We start from the raw sequence: 20,492 nt of genomic DNA on the forward strand, positions 1-20,492 counted from the left end.
GTTCTTAACTGGCTAGCCTCCCCAGGGCTCAGTACAGAAGGAGCAGACAGAAATGCCCATCTCAAAGTCTTCCCCTAAAAGAGGTATATTGGCATGCTTTAAAAGATATTGCCTAAGGATTTGGCTTCCAATCATCCTGTATCTAGGTGCTGACTGAAATCTTTCTCTTTGGGACACTGACAGGTGTCAACCCTCAGCTACTGGGAGCCACTAAGAACAAAAAAGGCTGTTTGGACAATCGCAAAGGTTTGAGAAACAACCTAGAGCTAGGGGAGAGTAGAACTATAAGTTTCATCTCCTACATGAGACTATTCTTTCAAGACTGAGAGAAGTGGCTTTTTAATCTAACAAATAGATACAAACACAGAGAGTCAAAGAAAATGAAGAAGCAAAGGAATATGTTCCAAATGAAAGAACAAGAAGAAACCTCAAGAAAATAAAACAGATATAAGTGATTTACCTGATAAAGAGTTGAAAAGAATGGTCATAAAAATGCTCACTGAGGTCAGGAGAACAATGCATGAACAAAGTGAGAATTTCAACAAAGAGACAGAAAATATAAGAAAGTACCAAACAGAATCAGAGAGCTGAAGAATTCAATAAGTGAACTGAAAAATTCAGAAGAAGGGCTCAACATAAGACTAGATAAAGCAGAAGAAAAGAACAGCGACTTAAAGACAGGGCAGTGGAATATATCCAATCAGAGGAGCAAAAACAAAAAAGAATGAAAACAAATGAAGATAGCTTAAGGGACTATGGGACAACATCAAGCAGACTAACATTTACATTATAGGAGTCCTATTAGGAGAAGAAAGAGAGAAAGGGGGTAGAAAATTTATTTAAAGAAATAATGGCTGAAAATTTTCCTAACCTAGAAAGGAAACAGACATCCAGATCCAGGAATCCCAGAAAGTTCCAAACAAGATGAACCAAAAGAGATTCACACCAAAATACGTTATAATTAACTTGTCAGAAGTTAAAGACAAGTAGAGAATTTTAAAAGCAGCAAGGGAAAAACAACTTGTTACGTACAAGGGAACCCTTGTAACACTCTAAGCAGATTTTTCAGCAGAAACTTTGTAGTTCAGAGGGAGTGGCATGATATATTCAATGTGCTGAAAGAAAAAACTGCCAACCAAGAGTACTCTACCCAGCAAAGTTTTCCTTCAAAATTGAAGGAGATAGTTTTCCAGACAAGCAAACGTTGAAGGAATTCAGCACCACTAGACTAGCCTTCTGAGAAATGTTAAAGGTACTTCTTTAAGCTGATATGAATTAGTTACAGGAAAACATATGAAAGTATAAATCTCATGGGTAAAGATACATATACAGTTAAATTCAGAATAATCTAATGTAATGGTGGTGGTTAATCATTATAAATCTAGTTATGAAGGTTAAAAGACAAAAGTACTAAAAACTATAACTACAATAATTTGTTAATGTATGCATGAAATAAAAAGATATAAACTGTGACATCAAAAACGAAATGCTGGGGGGAGAGTAAAAATGTAGACTGTTAGAATGCTTTCAAACTTAAATTGTTAGCAACTTAAAACAGATAGTTATAAATATAGGATGTTTTATGTAAGCTTCATGTTAACCACAAAGCAAAATTCCATGACAGATACACAAAAGATAGAGAAAAAGGAATCTAAGCAAACCACTACATAAAATCATCCAATTACAAAGGAAGAAATCAAAAGAAAAAAGGAACAAAAGAATTACAAAAAAGCCAGATAACAATGAACAAAATGGCAATAAGTACATACTTACTTTAAATGTAAGTAGATTGTGTTCTCCAATCAAAAGACATAGAGTGGCTGTATGGATAATAAAACAAGAACCATCTATATGCTGCCTACAAGAAGATTCACTTCAGATGTAAGGACACATACAGACTGAAAATGAAGCGATGGAAAAAGATATTCTATGCAAATGAAACCAAAAGAAAGCTAGAGTAGCTATACTTACATCAAACAAAATAGACTTTGAGACAAAACTGTAATAAAAGACAAAGAAGGTCATTATATAATGATAAAGATGTCAATCCAACAAGAGGATATAAGATTTGTAAATATTTATGCACCCAACATAGGAGCATCTAAATATATAAAGCAAATATTAACAGACATAAAGAGGAAACAGATAGTAATAAAGTAGTACTAGGGGATGTTAATACCCAACTTTCATCAATGGACAGATAATCCAGATGGAAAGTCAATGAAGAAACACTGGACTTGAACAAGTTGACCAGACATTTACAGAACATTCTTTCCAAAAGCAGAATACACATTCTCCTCAAGCACACATGGAACAGCCTCTGAGATAGATCATAAGCTGCATCACGAAACAAGTCTTAATAAATTTAAGAAGATCAAAATCATATAAAGCATTTTTTTTTGGACCACAATGGTATGAAATTAAAAATCAACTACAAAAAGAAAACTGGAAAATTCATAAATATATAGAGATTAAATAACATGTTACTGAACAACCAATGGGGGCAAGGAAGAAATCAAAAGAGAAACAAAAAATACCTTGAGACAAACAAAAATGAAAATACAATATACCAAAATTTACAGGACATAGAAGGGAAATCCACAGTGATAAATGCCAACAGTAAGAGATCAGAAAGATCTTAAATAAACAACCTAAGGAACTAGAAGAACAAACTAAACCTAAAGTTAGTAGAAGGAAGGAAATGACAAAGATCAAAGTGGAAATAAATGAGAGACTAAAAAGACAATAGAAAAGATAAACAAAATTGGTAAACATTTAGTTAAGACTCACCAAGGGAAAAAAAAAGAGAGAAGACTCAAAATCAGAAATGAAACAGGAGACATTACAACTGATACCGCAGAAATACAAAGAATCATAAGTGACTACTGTGAACAATTATTCACCAACAAATTGGACAACCAAGGAGAAATAGATAAATTCCTACAAACATACAACCTACTACGACTGAATCATGAAGAAAACAGAAAATCTGAACAGACTGACTGAATCAATAAGATTGAATCAACAATAAAAAAAACTCCCAATATCCAAAATATATAAAGAACTCATACAACTCAATAGCAAAAATCCAAACAATCTGATTAAAACATGGGCAGAAGATCTGAAGAGACCTTTTCTAAAACAGACATACAGATGGCCAACACGTACATGAAAAGGTGCTCAACATCACTAATCATCAGGAAAATGCAAATCAAAACCATAATGAGATACCAACTCACACCTGTTAGAATGGCTATTATCAAAAAGACAGAAAATAATAAATGTTGGCAAGGATATGGAGAATAGGGGACCCTTGTGCCCTGTTAGTGGTAATGTAAATTGGTGCATCCACTATAGAAAACAGTGGAGTTTCCAACAAAAAATAAAAGTAGAACTATCATATGACCCAGCAATTTCACTTCTGGGTATTTATCTGAAGGAAGGGAAATCACTATCTAGAAAAGGTATCTGCACCCCTATGTTCACTGCAGCACTATTTACAATAGCCAAGACATGGAAACAACCAAAGTATCAACAAACAGGTGAATGGATAAAGAAGATGTGGTATATATTATGGAATATTATTCAGCCATAAAAAGGAAGGAAATCCTGTGATTTGCAACAACATGGATGAAACTTGAGGGCATTATGCTAAGTGAAATAAGACAGAGAAAGACAATACTGTATGATCTCACTTATATGTGGAATCTTTAAAAAAAACTCAGATACAGAAAACAGATTGGAGGTTTCTAGAGGTAGGGATGGTGAGTGAAATTGGTAAAGGCAGTCAAAAGGTACAAATTTCTAGTCAATAAGATAAATAAGTCCTGGGATATAATGTACAGCATGGTGATTATAGTTAATACTACTGTATTATACATTTGAAAATTGCTGAGAGTAGATCTTAAAAATTCTCGGAAGAGAAAAACAAATTTGTAACTGTGTGGTGATGGATGTTAACTAAACATGTTGTGGTAATTAGTTTGCAAGAAATACATATATTGCATCATTATGTTGTACACCTAAAACTAATACAACGTTATATGTCAATTATATCGCAATTTTTAAAATTCCATAAAATAAAAATCATTAGAGGACACATCAATGATTCAAGTAGTTGAGATTGTCACCAGGCTACATTGGCTTCCTCAATGCAAGTAAACCAACAGGTAAAGAAGAGGACCACTGAACTGACTGGAGTGACTAAATTGGACTATTAAGAAGAAATTAGGTTCCCATTGTGCAAAGTGGGTAAGAAGGAGAATGTTTGGAATGCAGGAGATCTTTTGGAGTACCTCTTAGAACCTCTGTATTCTGTGATACATTTTATAATTGTTTCACTCTTACTAAATTATAAGGATTCTGTTGCTGTGGAAAAACTCATTGCAAACACAGGGCAAGAAGTCTGGTAAGAAAACAAGGCTATATATTTCTTAAGATTAGTGGTGTTTATCTTTATGTCATATATTCTTTTGTACGTGTAAAAACAAGGATGGATACAGAGGTGGGGATGCCATCTGCCTCACTCGTGTTTTAAGCTTTGAAAATGCATGAATCAGTAAAGAGTTAACTGAAATTTAAATCTCACAAGCAAAAATATAATTTCTGGCAGACTATATATATGGTGTTAAATTCTTTGAACATATTGTTTAAAATACTCTGCAAATTCAGCAAGTTGAAATGTATGCCACAAGGCAAGAAAGAGGAGTTACATAACTGGTACATTACTGAACATCTCTGAACCTGTTTCCTAATCAGTAAAATGGGTACATGTGCTACTTAGGTAAAATGCTTTGGAAATGGGAGCTCAGAGAAAAGTCATTTTTCTTCTCCTAACCCAGGATTTCTCAACCTCAGCAGTACTGACATTTCAGGCCAGGTATTAATAATTAAATAATTATTTGTTGTGAGGCGCTGTCCTATGTATTGTAAAACGTTTATCAGCATACCTGGTCTGTAACTACCTACCCATAATCCTTTATCATCTGGAGAAATGCCAGAAACACCGCCACCCGGGACATGAGGTTGAAAATGCTCCAGACGTTGCCAATTGTCTTCTGGGAGGCAAAATCGCTGCAGTTGAGAACCAGTGTCCTAATCCCATGTTCATCCAAAAAGGATTTGAGGGAGAAATAAATAAAACACCCTCGAAAGAATAGAATGTGGCCTCATGGAGGTTGGATTTGTGACTCAGAAAACGGGGGATGAGGAGCTTCAGCTGCCAGTGAGTAGACGAAGTCCTAATTAATAGATTGACTTAAAGAAAGGGGCAACGAGGGGCAAATGAAGAAGGCAAGAAGCCGAGCCTTTGGTCTCTGAGAATCTGAGGTTCACACTAGTCACCACTTACAGCACTTAGCTGACTCCTAAGTAGAATTAATTACCCTGAACTAACACACCGACGCCGTGGGGAAGGCCGTAGGGAGCAACGTCAGCTTCAGTCTCCCCGCCGCTGAGGGTGGAGTTCCCGGGACGTCTCCGCCCCGCCTCGCGCGCTGACTTATAGCCGCAGGCCACGCCTCTGTCACGCCCCCCGGGAAGCGTCCCCGCCTCCGCTCATCTGCTCCTCCGCTGGTCTGCGCGAGGCCGTGCGTAAGCGGGCGGGGGCGGGGTGGAGGCGTTGGCGCTGCCACGTCTTGGCGGCGGTGGCGGCGACGACGACTGTGGTGCAGGAGGTGGAGGTGGGGCTGGCCCTGAAGCAGGATTTGGATCCTGTGCTGTATACCCGGGTGGGTGAGAGTCCGCCAGGCCAGGAGAGAAGCATAAACGCAGACTGCGGGGCCTCTACGGGTGAGTGGGGCCGGGCTGGGGGTCCTGGGGACGGAGGTGGGCCTGCCTTGAGGTTAATCAAACAGGTGTTCCTCCAGCCCGCGGCGAGGTGAGTTAGGCCCTGGGTGGGTAGCGAACGTGTTCCGCTGGGGGAGCCGGGCTTATCCTTGCCAGCTGGGTGCACACGGGGTTGTAGAGCGCGGTTCCGAGCAAGTTGAGCGGACACGCGCCTGGAGCTGAGGTTAGGGATGATGGCCAGTGGTCCAGCCATGCAAGGGTGTCCCTGGCAGGGCCGGAGCAGCAACGAGGGTCGAAACTAACTCTTAGCTCACCAGGCTTTAGCGTGGGGGATCGAGACAATTCTCTGCCGGCATCGTTTCTGAACGGGCACAAACGCCCCGGGCCTTTTCCCGGCTCCTTTCCGAGCGCACCCCAGGGCGGTCGTGAGCCACTTGAGAACATGCTCCTGCTCTGAAGACCATCTCCTGCACTAACTAGATCGGGGTTTTCACTGCGGGAAGGAGGGACATCCTTTGTCTCTTTTCCCGGGGCTTCTACCCTTAGGAACACTGAGGACTGTGTGTGATTTCCGTTATATACCGTAGGAGAGAACGTTTATGTAAACCCATCTTAAATTTCATACAAAATTGAACAGGCGATTATGGGATTGATTTTGTTAAGATATCCACTCATCACCAAATCCAGGACTGGATCTCAAGAAATCCTTTAGCTTAGTTCTTTTTAGGCATGATTCGCTGACATTTTTTAGCATAGGGGAGACAGAGATACCTGCCTGGTACAATGATGTAAATAAAGGTTGGTGTCGCTTGAATATGGTATTTCCCAGATGGGAAAACGAGATACTAGCATTCTAGTCCAGTTTACTCATGTGTGTGTTAACCTTGGGGTCAACTCCTGAAAGCTCCACCTGCGTCAGTTTCCTCGTCCATAGACTGGGAATGCGTAGATTATAAAGATCAAATAAACGACCAGGAAATACTTTTTAAAAATTTCAAGTGAAGTGTTATTATGGCCGGGCCTATTGAAATCATCAGCGAATGGAGTGTTCTTTAGATTAGAATTTTAGTCAAATTATTATTGAAATTGTTATAAAATGTATGTAGGTGAACCCTAGTCTCAAACAGCACAAGTCTCCCTTTTGCCTATTCACCGTGTACTAAAGTAATGTAGTGAAGTCCCAGGAGTTCTTGAAATATATAAGAGTTTAGATTTGGCTTTAGATTATGTTTTTAAAATCTTTATATAAACTTTAAAATTTTCATTCCAAGTGTTTATTACTTGTTGCTCTCAGTTGCTTGCTTCTAGTAGCAGCTTCTCCCCATTTGTATTCTAGTTATACTATAAAGGGCTATAAAGGCTAGGAAAGCAAATTGTTAGAATTGTGTCCAAAGAATAATCAAGTGAATAAAAACCTGATGTGATTCTAATAAAAATTTAGTGTATGGTTTTTGTGATATCAGTTGTGGCAATTTGTGAATCTTTTTCTTACGGATTTTCTGAAATGTGACCTCCATGTAAGTCTTATACCTTTCGTTATTAATTCACTAGGCATTTATTGAGCTCAGGTCAGGCATATATGGGCCTTGTAAATGCATACTAATTTAGCAGTCAACAAGGAGAGGTTCTTGAGAAATACGGGTTTACTTTTTTAAATTAATCTAAAATATTTAAAATAAGACCCCAGTTTAAATGATGAAATTCATCTTTAAACAACTGTGCACTTACGTTTGCTGAAATTTCCTAGTTTTGCAGTACCTGGGGGCACCTTAAGATGGTAAAATATTTCTTTTGTAAATCAAATAAGTTTACCTATTTTGTTTTTTCTACAATTTTTGAAAATTCGGTGTCAGATCACATTTTAACTTTAGTTTGTTTGGCGTATTAATGGACACCAGCAGAATTTTACTATATGGGGATAGAATAAAAGAAGGTAACCTTAAGTATGGCTGTTTCTATAAAATAGCTCATAAAACATTTTGATATTTCTGATTGCCTGGTTAATGGTCTCTTAGTTCTATCCAGAATGCTTTGTTTAATGTATTTTGACTAGTTTGAAATTCTTATTTTCCAAATATTGGTTACAAGAGCTGCTTTTGACCTCTTTAACTTTTGTGCAATAAAGTAGGGAATTCATTTTCACTAGTTATCTTTAGTACTAAGAGTACAGTCTGGAATCATGCAGGAATGGCTGCATAATTTGTGGTAACCCATGCAAGATGAAAATGCAGGGCTCTTTGTCAAAAAACTATTAAAAATTTTAAGACAGGGCAGCAGAGAATTAAACCAAATATGGGGCCCTGTGTAACCAACTGCACAGGTGCAGTGACCATGCAACTGGCCCTGTTGCCCTGAACCCTAACTCTTCCTTATTGGCTGTTATATTGAGCAAGATGCTGTGCCTGCTTCCTGGTCTGCAAAATGGTGATAATAATGATATGTCTTTCTTATATTTTTAAGAGTTAACATATAAAGTGCTCAGTAAATGTTAGCCAGTATCATTTATTTTTATGATCATTCATGGAGTGGGACCATCTGGTTGAAAAAATGCACAGGAAAATATTAGTATTTACTGTTTAAAGTTCATTAGTTAAGTCTTCATAATCCTAGTTCTTCTCCCCTGTACCTCTCCCCTCTCTCTTGGAAATTATTTACCCTATTTTGCATGTTTTATAGGCTACATTTTATTGTAAAGTCAGGCTACTTTATAGGAAAAAGGAAGCTAGTTAACTTGAAATTGTCTTAATGTTCATCTAAATTCCCTTCTGAGCTTTCTTCATGGTTGCAACTGTATGTAAATAGCATGAACATCAAAATGTTTAAATAGTGTGTTACCTTGAAGAACTTAAATTCTTAATACTTTCTGGCTTCTGCATTTAATGTACACATTTTATTTTACTGATAAATACTTAATCTGTTTATCAGCATACCTGAAAAACGACCCATCTTTCAGGTGAGAGTACACACAAAACCATCAGGGGCCCAGTTATCAAGGACAAATACTAAAATGCATGCAGTAAAATTAACCTATAAAAAATCTGTTTCAAATGGACTGTAAGCTTGTTAAATTTGATATAAATGATTGTTTTAATCAAAATTTATTTCCTTCCTTTACTATTCTTAGAGCCAGGTGTAGTGATTGTTTAGAGTATAACATGATCTGAGTCCTTAAGGAGGGGAAAAAGAGAAAAAACCTCACAGTATTCTACATAATAAACTATGATTTTTAAAAATTTCTTTTTTCCTATCCAAGAATGCTAACTTTTAGTTAGCATTAACATAAACACAATAGACAACCTGTCATTCTTTTTGTAGCCCCTGTACCCAGCATAGTGCCTGACTCATTAATTTACAGGTAAAAAAAATAAGAATTTATAAACATGAATTTTAAATTAATTGCTTACTCAAGGATAGCTTGTCAAACACTTACAGTCTGCCGTGCACCATCACGTGCTTGTATACAGTAATCCATTCCATCCTTCCAGTAATTTCCACTTCATTTTACAAATGAGGAAACATTCTCAGAGTTTACCTTAGCCATGATCACAGTTGACATTCGAACACCCAACCCAGTCTGATTCCAGAGCTCATGCTCTGTCCATGCCTATGTTCAAATCATGGCTCCACCAATTTTGTGACCTTGGGCAAGTTACTTAACAGGTGTGTCTGCATTTCCTCATCTCTTAAATGGAGATAATAATCATCCCTACCCTGTAGAAGTGTTGAGTTAGTGTGTAAGTTATTTGCACAACGCCTGGAACATAAGTGCTGAACAATGTTAACTTCTGTTACACCACACTACCTTCCCAAAGCCTGTTACACTGCAGCATTACCTATATAGTTGCATCAGGTTACACAGGCAGAAATTTAATCAACCTTTAAGGAAAAGTTAAGAAGAGTTGCTTTTAAGTATACTGTAACTTATGAAATAGGGAACATCTGCAAGTTAGGTTACTGGGGAAATTGTTCTGTTATTAAATAGATTTAATTTTTCCTGTATTTCTTCTTTGTTTTATGGTAGTATATTATGGATGTATATCTTTAAATTCTTTTTTCGAAGAAGAGCTAGAGGCAGGTATCAAATAGAATAGTTTCTTTAACTGGGTATAAGGATAGAAATGAAAGTTGGGGTTTGCTGTACAGTCTCCTAGTAATTGTTAGGAAAACTGTTTCTTCTAGGAACTCTGTGCTCCACTGAAGCGCTCCCTCCTGTTTTTATACTTTATGCATGTTTTCATCCCTTCTATCTTTATATTATTTAGTCTCAGTTTTATTAGACCACACCAAGTAAGAACCTTCCAATTTCTGAATGTTCAAAAGAGAGGAAAATACCATAATTGATCATTTTTCAATAGCATCAAAAACACTGGCTATTCTTTTTTTTAAAACTTTTATCTATTTAAGTGTGTTTTCCCATCAGGACCCATCAGCTCCAAGTCAAGTAGTTGTTTCAATCTAGTTGTGGAGGGTGCAGCTCACAGTGGCCCATGTAGGTAGGGATCAAACCGGCAACCTTGTTGTTAAAAGCACCGCGCTCTAACCAACTGAGCAACCGGCCACCCCAACACTCGCTATTCTTAAGCTGCTTAAATGCAGCTGAGAAACTTACATTATAGTTTTAGCAAGTATGTTGTGAAAACAAACCCAGCAGATACTCTTAGTGTGAATTTATCATAGCTGAGACCAAATATTACAATGAACGCAGAGAGCAATTAAGTAATTTAAGCCAGTTTATCATGTTATTTTCAGTTCGTGGTTCATATAAAAAAAACAAGTTATATGCCCAATAAGTCTTCCTTAGTGGCAACTTAGACCAAAAATTTTATTATTGTTTTTTTAGCCCAATAATAAAAATACAATAATGTAAAAAAATATAAGAGCCCATGAAAACTCAGCTATTCACAGCATTCACATAGGTAAAAATCTTTGAAAAGACGTGCCTAAAGTGGGCTTTTAAAGTTTAAAACTTTTAAATTTAATCACTTGTTTACTCTTTGATAGTAATCATGCATTTGCTATGTATCTCTGGTTGTGGCATTTAATGTTAAAGATTCAGGACAGCTAAACTAAAATATGTTGCATATCTGTTAAAGAATTTTTCTAATTGCATTAATTTTTATTAAGAAATTGACTTTCTTGCCATTCATAGTAACATTACTTCTATTAAATAAAGTGCCTTAACATTTAAAATTTTATTTTAGACCTTCTTGCAAAGATGAAACCTGATGAAACTCCTATGTTTGACCCAAGTCTACTCAAAGAAGTGGACTGGAGCCAGAATACAGCTACATTTTCTCCAGCCATTTCTCCAACGCATCCTGGAGAAGGTTTGGTTTTGAGGCCTCTTTGTACTGCTGACTTAAATAGAGGTATGGACTTACTTAGTATACAGATTCTGGTTAGAACTGTAGTAGTTTATTTTCTCCACCAACATGATGATGGCGATAATTTTAAAAAATAATACTGACTTTGGATTATTTTTTGTATTTAATTTAAAAGTGACTGAGACCCTCAATTTCAGTATTTATGTGTCATGGCTAAGACCAGATATTACTGTGAAATATTTCAAAGGACTTAAGTACAGTACCTCTCCTTCCTATAAGAAGCCAAAAGACTTCTCATAAAGTAAAATTACAATGTATAATGACACATAAGGAAGAACCTTCTCTAAGAAGCTGGATGGGGAATGAGGGTGGGGATAATTGGCCTTGAATAAGATGCAAAAAGGTTTTGTCTACCTGTTGATTTTTTTTTTATATCTAAATTCTCCAAAATGATTTCCTTAAATTTTGGTAATCAAAAATCAACTTTTTAGTTTTCTTTTTGTTACAAAATCTGAAGAAAATAATTTGGGTCAAATTAATCATTGAGTTTGTAGAAATTAAGATTCTCAAAGTTCTAACATGTGCTGTTCACATTATTATAACATTAATGAAATTATTCAGGAATCTTTAAAAATTGTAGTCTCAACAGTTTTTTTATTTTGTTTAGTATCATATTTGGTCATTGAGAATCTTGCATTTTTAAGTAAAATCAAAGCACATACTTGGGAAAATTAGGCATCCCTTGCATTGAATTTAATGCAAATTACGTTGAAAAATGTACATGCTGGTTCTATAAACATTAGGGTTAGCACTATTCCAAAAATACTATGTAGGCAAAAAAATTAGTAAAACCTATTATTTGTTTTATGTAGTAATTATAGAAAGAATAATGGGTTTCAGTATAACCTTTTCAAATAATAGTTTAAAAATGATTCATTGTACTTTTGAAAAAATAATCGCCCATAATTGTACCCGCTTATTTTACACATTGCTTCATTTGACTGATACAGCTTTCATTTGCTCTTCTCATGACTTGAAATCTGTTTTTGCAAAACTAGGTTTTTTTAAGGTATTAGGTCAGCTGACAGAGACTGGAGTTGTCAACCCTGAACAATTTATGAGTAAGTACTACAGCCTCTTTTCTGCATGAAAAGAAATAAAGGGGAACCAAGATTTTCTTTTTGTTTAGAGCGATGTTCAGTGTATACTACTTATGTTTTTGTTCAAATAGCTGGAAATTACTCAAATGACAAATTAGCTATTTTTTGTCTCAAGTTTTTTTTCAATTATAGTTGACATTCAATATTGTATTAGTATTAGGTGTACAGCATAGTGGTTAGACATTTATGTAACTTACAAAGTGATCCCTAGGTAAGTGTTGTACCCACCTGAAACCATGTATAGTTATTACAGTATTTATCGACTATATTCCCTAAACTGTTCTTTACATCTCGGTGACTATTTTGTAACTGCCAATCTGTACTTCTTAATCCCTTCAGCTTTTTCACCCAGCCCCCCAATTCCCCTCCCAGCTGACAACCATCAGTTTGTTCTCTGTATCTATGAGTTTGTCTCTATTTTGCTTGTTCATTTATTTTGTTTTTTAGATTATACATATAAGTGAAATCATATGGTATTTGTCTTTCTCTGTCTGATTTGTTTCACTTAGCATAATACCCTCTGGGTCTATCCATGTTGTAACAAACGGTAAAATTTCATTTTTTATGGCCAAGTAATATTCCATTGTATATATGTACCACATCTTCTTTATCCACACATCTTTTGATGGACTCTTGGGTCTTGTTTTCTTATCCATTTAGCCACCCTATCTTTTGATTGGAACATTTAATCTATTTACATTTAAAATAATTATTAATAGGTATGTAGTTACTACCATTTCATTATTCGTATATCTTAGCTTTTCTTCTTATAGAAGTTCCTTTAACATTTCTTGTAATACTGGTTTGGTGGTTAACTCCTTCAACTTTTTCTTGTCTGGGAAGCTCTTTATCTCTTCTTTGAATCTAAATTATAGACTTGCTGGGTAATCTTGATTGTATGTCCTTGCTTTTCATCATTTTGAATATTTTGTGCCAGCCCCTTCTGACCTGCAAAGTTTCTTTTGAGAAATCAGCTCAGTTTTACGGGGGCTCCCTTGTAGGTAACTAACTGCTTTTCTCTTGCTACTTTTAAGATTCTCTCCTTATATTTAACCTTTGGCATTTTAATTATGATGTGTCTTGGTGTTGGCCTCTCTGAGTTCATCTTGTTTGTGACTCTGCACTTCCTGGGCTTGTATGTCTATTTGCTCCACCAGGATAGGGAAATTTTCTGTCATTATTTCTTCAAATAGATTTCTTCAAATAGACCTTCAGGCTGAGTGGCTGTGACCACAGCCGACATTCTGTTGTACTGGGGCTGACCCCACAGAGGGGGATTCGCTTTAGTGGGGCTCTGGCACCTGCCAAGTCCACCCTTTGGGTGTGTCATTTGTGGTGCTAATTGAGTGGTGCTGTGGTGTTGCCTGAAGCCAACCACCAGGTATGTTGGTTCTGGGGCCTCTTAGTGCAGGCTAGATCAGTAGCGGCCTATGCTGCTGGGCTTGGAGAACCTCAGAGTGGTTATGCTGTGAACTGAGGCTGGCTTCAGGCTGCTTAGCAAGAGGTACAGGGCACACCAAGGCCAGCTGCTGCTTGTTTGGGGACCTTTGAGAGATTTTTTAAAAAGTCAGCAGTGTGGACACAGGCCAGCTGCCTGTGTGGATTAGCCTCAGAAAGAGGTTTGGGCCAGCTGGATCAGTTGGATGAAGTGGGGTCTCAGAGAATCACCAGGGTGGGACAAAAGCAGTGTTAGCCAGGTGGATGAAAACTAAGATTTGGTGCCTGCCAGCAGTGTGGGAAGAGAGCTCAACAAAGGAACAATGGCGCCTGCTGGCACTTTAGTCTCAGAGACTAAAGTGCTGTGCCTGAAGCCAGACAATTCAGTTCCTCCTTATAGGTTCCTGGTGCTTTTCAAGCTGCAGTCCCTTCTCTGGAGCTTAAGCAAGTATTTGTGAGTGAATGAGTCTGTACTCAGCCTTGTGTGGGGCTAGAGCCCCTTGCTCCTCAGGGGGAACCCCTGTAGCCAACATACTCCTCCCAATTCTTAACTGCCACACTTGGATGTGGGACCAGCCTATTTTGCATCCCCACTCCTACCAGTCTTGATGTGGCTTCTTTATATCCTTAATTATAGGACTTCTGTTCAGCTAGTCGTCAGGTGGTGGTTCTGTAATTTAGTTGTAATTTTGATGTGATCATGGGAAGAGGTGAGCGCAGCATTTACCTACTCTGCCATCTTGACTGGAAGTCCAAATTGACTATTTTCTTATTTAAATATTTAACATGGCTAAACTGTTCTAGAATCCAAATGTAGTAATTACCATGTTTTATAAAATACTACTTTTAGATAATTACTGTAGCATAGAACCTAGGTGGCAGCTCTAGAGATGGTGTTTTATTATAGCTATTTCCTTATGTGGTTAGGTTATTCACAGAAATGTAATCACCAAATCAAAGATGTAAGAGAATATGTTGTATATATTTTGTTTGTTTATATTGAATTTCAAGATTAGCAGGTTATTTTACAGTGCAACCCCCCATCCCCTTAATATATGAGAGAATGGAAGTCAAGAGAAGTCAAATGACTCACCCAAGATCACAAGTAGTTATTGGTAAGGAAAGACCCAGAACTGTCCTGACTCCATGCAGTGCTCTAACAGTCATTTCCTATTTTCTATAATTTCTTCATTTCTTTCAATAGGTAAATTTGTTTTGTACTCTGTCTCACCCTCCTGAGTTGAAGATCATCATTTCCTGATTCTCATTGTTTTTCTACATAAAATTTATTTCTTCCTACTCCAGACCCCTATCTAGAATGAAACTGTTAGGCTGTTTTTATTCCTGCATTCCTCTTTACATGCATATCAGATTAGATGAGAAACCATGTTATTTTAACAATATAAGTACTAAAAATCAAACTTGAAAGTACTTATTCTGTCTTTGCTCCTATTTGCTATGTGATGTGGGGAAAATTACTTGGAAATAGAGACCAATTTTTCACCTACTATATTTCCCCCAAAATAAGACCTAGATGGACCATGAGTTCTAATGCGTCTTTTGGAGCAAAAATTAATAAAAGACCTGGTCTTATTTTAATGTAAGACAGGGTATAATATAATTAATATAGTATAATTAATATGATATAATACCGGTCTTACATTAATTTTTGATCCAGAAGATGTATTAGAGCTGATGGTCCGGCTAGGTCTTATTTTCGGGGAAACACGGTATTTCACAAGGTACTTTCAAAGGAAACAAAACAATTCTAAATTCTAAAAAAGTCAGGTAATCATGAAACACTTGAGATCACAAGGGGAAAACTGGAAACTACTTTCGTCAAATTATTTTGAAACCAAAGAGAATGGAGCCATGTTAACATTCTCTAGTTAAAATTTGTCAAGTATTGCTCCATTCAATTATCTGTTGAGTATAAAGGTTGAAGAAATCTATTTAAACTAAGTAATGATACATTGTCACAGATTGGCAACATCTATAATTTATTAGGTTGGTACAAAAGTAATTGCGGTTTTTGCAGTTTTTAACCTGTTAAACTGCAATTATTTTTGCATCAACCTACTATTTGTATTATAAGTGCTGTTCATCTAAAATAGCTGTATTAATCTTTGCTAGCATATTTTTTAAATGTATGGACTATACTTCAATTTATTGATTGTTGATACTTCAACTACTTGGTCCTTTTTAAAATAAATTTTTTTAGACACAAATTATATGAGTAAGTTACTATGGTGAAATAGCTTTAAGGATTCAATAATGAAGTCAGCTAATCCTAGTATTTTTATGGCATTCAATAAAGTTTAATGTCTAACACTGTTTTTCAATTTCCACAGAATCTTTTGAGCACATGAAGAAATCTGGGGATTATTATGTTACAGTTGTGGAAGATGTAACTTTAGGACAGATTGTTGCTACAGCAACTCTGATAATAGAACATAAATTCATCCATTCCTGTGCTAAGGTACGTGTTCACATTAATGCTTATGAGCTATAATGGACAGGAGTTTTCTAGCAAAACCTATATTGAGTTTCCATTAGACCAGGGGTGTCCAAACTTTTTTCAATGTTTTTCACCAAGGGCCATATTCGGTAAAATACACAAACAGCCGGGCCACTCACTCGAGGTGAGGTACGTATTGCCTCACCTGGTTTATTTAAGTAAACTAAATATATTTTTGGAATTTGCTGCGGGCCGATAAAAAATGGACACCCCTGCATTAGACAAATTTGTTTTCTCATTGCTTTTTGTTATAAAACAAGAGCTGTGTTGCCCTGAGTTATGAGGAAGAAACTGTATTAACAGTATGAAATATTTGCTAAAAATTGTTCTGTAAGGTATTAGATTTGGTATAGCTATAGAGAAACCAAGTTAGCATCAAGAAATTTGGCAGTAATGTTTAGAATCCTTAATGCTGTTTTTTTGAAAAACAGTACTTTTGATATACTACACTGACACAAATTCCCAAGTTTCCAAGTGGTAAAGGGTTCAGAATACTATATTCTTTCCTAATGCCTATAGAGCCTCTTCCTCCTCTATGACTCACATGAAATCGTAAAGAAAGCCTTGGTAATCTAGTAAGATAGGAACATCTGGAATGTTTTCTGTGAGTTATGAATTTTGGTGGGGTTTCTGTGCTAGAAATTGTATCTGGATGTCTAACATAAATTGCTGTTAGGCAAGGAGTAGGATGGTGCATACAAGAACATTCATGACAAGATTACATTTTGGGGATGGGGACTCTGAGGTTTGCTTTAGAACAATGGGGTGGGGAGGTTCCGGATATAGACACAAGAAGATTAGGCCACAGGTTGATTCATTATATTATTTCCTATATATTAAGATGTAAAAATGTTTGCATTTTAGTTTTTGTTAAGTTCAAGTTTACCATGCATTTTTGTCAATGAATTTTTACCAATCGTCACTTGTTGATTTAGCTAAAAACAAAACTATTTGCTTAGTCCTTTAAATATTGTAAATATTTTCAGAGAGGAAGAGTAGAAGATGTTGTTGTTAGTGATGAATGCCGAGGAAAGCAGCTTGGCAAATTGTAAGTAGGCAGAAACAAGGTAACCCTGGATAAATTAGATGCTCTTTGTCTTTCCATTTACAGCTTTTTGCCAAGATACCTGTTAAACATGTCTTCCTGCTTGAAGTACTTTTTAGGCATCATTAATTATGAACCCATTCTCACTCTGTAGCTTAGACTGAATTTAATGGAGAAATAAAGCATTTTTATATTAGTTTTACCATAGTTTGGAAATTGGAAGTGTACTATTTTACAGGCAATAATATCTTTAAGTTACTAACTTCTAGTAGTAGTCTCATACTGGTAGAAAACAAAGTTTTGGCCGAGTCAAGAGATTTCCCCATTTGTCATATCTAAAAATAGAAGGAAATGTTCTCAGTCTCTTAAGTTTTAGAAACATACACAGAAGGTGCTAAAAAAAATGTATACACATATTAAGAAAGGAAAAAACTATTAAAATTGTAATACTCAATATAGTATACTGATAACAAAAGATTAATACAAGTCATGTGTATACATGTTTTTGAAACCCCTGTATACTAAAAAAGCCTTCGCTGTTTAATCCTCTATACATTTACTGAAATCTTTTAAAACAAATGTAAATAAGTTTCATAGGTTTATTGCCTACTTTATTAGATGGAACTTGCTTTTTAACATTATCTCTACTGAGTTTTAAGAAATTCACTTAATAAATATTAAACACCTGCTATGTGCCAGATATTATTCAAGGTATTTGGGATACATCAGTGAACAAAACAGACCAATTTCTAGTATTCTAGCCCACTTCACTTAGTCACAACTTTTATAATTTTATAACTTCAATCAAGATGTTCTGTCTCCAAATTGATATGATTTTTAAGTCTATGCAAACATGAGAAAAACACTTCAGGTAAATTTTTGTAGCTCTTTTGTCGTATTTTTTTTTTTTACCTCTAAGAATAACATTCTTATACTGGATTTGGATTCTTTAAGGATTTGTAAAGATGTATACTTTTCTGCTTGTTTCTCTTTCATATTAATCAGACCAATTCAGAGTTAATCTGTTAGATACCATCACAAATACTGAAGTAGCTTTAAAAACAATAAAGAACAAAGCTATTATTTACCCATTTTATGTGGAAATGTTGACTATTCCTAAGTAGTTTGAATACATTTAGGGAAAAAATTAAAAAATAATCTAGGCCATATTTTTTAAAAGGCTGACAGTCTTTAGTGTTAATAGTAATCTTAAAACTTATTTTTAAAGAGGGTTTGGGTGTGTAGTATTTGTCCTATTTATTAACAGGCTGGAGATTATCAATTAAAGTATATTTGAAACAAACTGAAATGTTTTGGGTGATTTAAATGATTATGTTCTTACAATTTGAAATGCCACGACCTAAACCTATTTCTAATATAAACTTGAAATTTTATTTCATGTAATATTCATTCATTAAGTTACTAAAATTCATTTTTATTAACAAATGCTCTGTGCTTTTCCCCTCTCTTTTTTAAAATTTCAGGTTATTATCAACCCTTACTTTGCTAAGCAAGAAACTGAACTGTTATAAGATTACCCTTGAATGTCTACCACAAAATGTTGGTTTCTATAAAAAGTTTGGATATACAGTATCTGAAGAAAACTACATGTGTCGGAGGTTTTTAAAGTAAAAATCTTTTAAGAAGGACATTTGTCAAAGGAGCTAATGCAAGAAGGCTATATACTCTTCCTAGAGTTAAAATATTTTGCTGCAACCCAGTGACCTCTATAAAATACTGGATTGAAAAAACAATTGTAATACAACAAATATTAATGACATTAGATTACTTTGGGCTAGTGGGACATGCTGAGTTTAGATTACAAATGAATATTATAAAGAGGATGATTTTTAACCAAAGGACTATATTTTTAACTTGAATCTTTTCTTGCATTGTATTTTTCTAAAGTTTAGCTTAATTTCTTGGTAGTCCGAGTATAGGTAGTAAGGAGCTATGTATTTGCTGTCTGTATTGCTCATTTTTAAAAAAGCATACAACAAATAAGGCTGGTTCTTACCACATTCATAAAATTATTTTTGTTTCAAAGAAACATCTAAATACCAATTAGGGGTGTGTCATTTCCCACATATTAGTGAAACTGGATAAGTTATATATAACTAAATGTAGTCCAGTCCAACATTTGTTGATCCTAATATTGTATTGGCAAATAACCTGGTCAGCCTTTTAAAGTAGAAATAAAAATTAACTTGTAAAATGTGATGCAATTCAAAGTAAAACAATTTAAATGTACGTACATCTAAAAGTTATATATAATTCTAATATAAAGTACCACCTGTCTTATGTGAAATATAATAATTACTCATTTGTTTAAAATACCTAAGAGCAAATACAAGGTACTTTTTAACAATGATTTCTGATTTTTTCATGGGTGTCTGAAGCCTCTATTCTGAGGAACATTTTTATGAAAAAGATTACAAAATTGAGTGGAATATTTAAAAACGTTATCATACTGTATTTGTTACATTCTTTAAATGTTGATCGAAGCCTTTCTATTTAATGTGATTATAATGGTATTCTGGTTACTACCCTGTTTTGACTTTATTTATTTTAATTATTTTTTTAAGTTGAAGTAGAAATTAGATACTTTATTAATGGTTCTAATCTTTTGCATTCCATGTTACATTAAACCTGTTCTATGATGAATAGTCTTTTGTTAGAATCCTAATGTTGTCTGTGCTTTCTTTGAGTCTTCTATTGAACTCTTCTAGGTCAAGTCATGGTTCATAAAATTAGTTTTGTGTACTCTTTGTAAAATGAACTCGGAAAGTAAAGACCATTTATTTCTCATCTGTTTGACTCATACCTTCCTCAATTGGATTCTGATTTCCCTCCATGTAGTTAAGTTAGTTGGCTTTCTAAAACCATAGAAACCCTTCACCAATCAAGGGTGTATACTTATCTACTGATGACCTATGCAGATCAATTGATCTGTCGCTAGTGAAAGCAACAAAGCTAGTTTTGTCTTTACCGGAGTCCTATGACCTTGTTATGACAATAGCTTTACTAAGTACACGCCGGTAATTAAAAACCTATGTTAAAAAATAAGCCTAATAAAAGGCAAAATTAAATGCTTTATTACATTTCATACCACTGAACAATTTGAAATGAAACTACCTACAAGGTTGGTATTTATATAAATTTCTTTAAATAGTGTTCTTAGGTCTTATCTTAAATCTCCCCTCAAAGAAATAATTACAGGT

General features: G+C 35.3%; 1 protein-coding gene across 4 annotated transcripts; it reads left to right on the plus strand.

Moving 5' to 3' along the window:
- Positions 1-5,607: 5,607 nt before the first annotated feature.
- GNPNAT1 (glucosamine-phosphate N-acetyltransferase 1) lies at positions 5,608-20,079 on the plus strand. 4 transcript variants are annotated; one of them, XM_074327468.1, is made up of 7 exons: positions 5,633-5,790; positions 10,989-11,156; positions 12,170-12,232; positions 14,740-14,823; positions 16,060-16,187; positions 17,213-17,274; positions 18,756-20,079. In XM_074327468.1, exons 2-7 carry the CDS (start codon positions 11,003-11,005, stop codon positions 18,901-18,903), a joined length of 639 nt encoding a protein of 212 aa, XP_074183569.1. In that variant the 5' UTR covers positions 5,633-5,790; positions 10,989-11,002; the 3' UTR covers positions 18,904-20,079. The 4 variants fall into 4 exon arrangements, with proteins under 4 accessions (XP_019581275.1, XP_074183570.1, XP_074183571.1 ...); XM_019725716.2 differs by lacking the exon at positions 14,740-14,823 and having other exon boundaries at positions 5,608-5,790; XM_074327470.1 differs by lacking the exon at positions 17,213-17,274 and having other exon boundaries at positions 5,632-5,790.
- Positions 20,080-20,492: the final 413 nt, after the last annotated feature.

The sequence above is a fragment of the Rhinolophus sinicus genome, linkage group LG03 (assembly GCF_036562045.2).
Source record: "Rhinolophus sinicus isolate RSC01 linkage group LG03, ASM3656204v1, whole genome shotgun sequence".
NCBI classification, from domain to species: domain Eukaryota; kingdom Metazoa; phylum Chordata; class Mammalia; order Chiroptera; family Rhinolophidae; genus Rhinolophus; species Rhinolophus sinicus.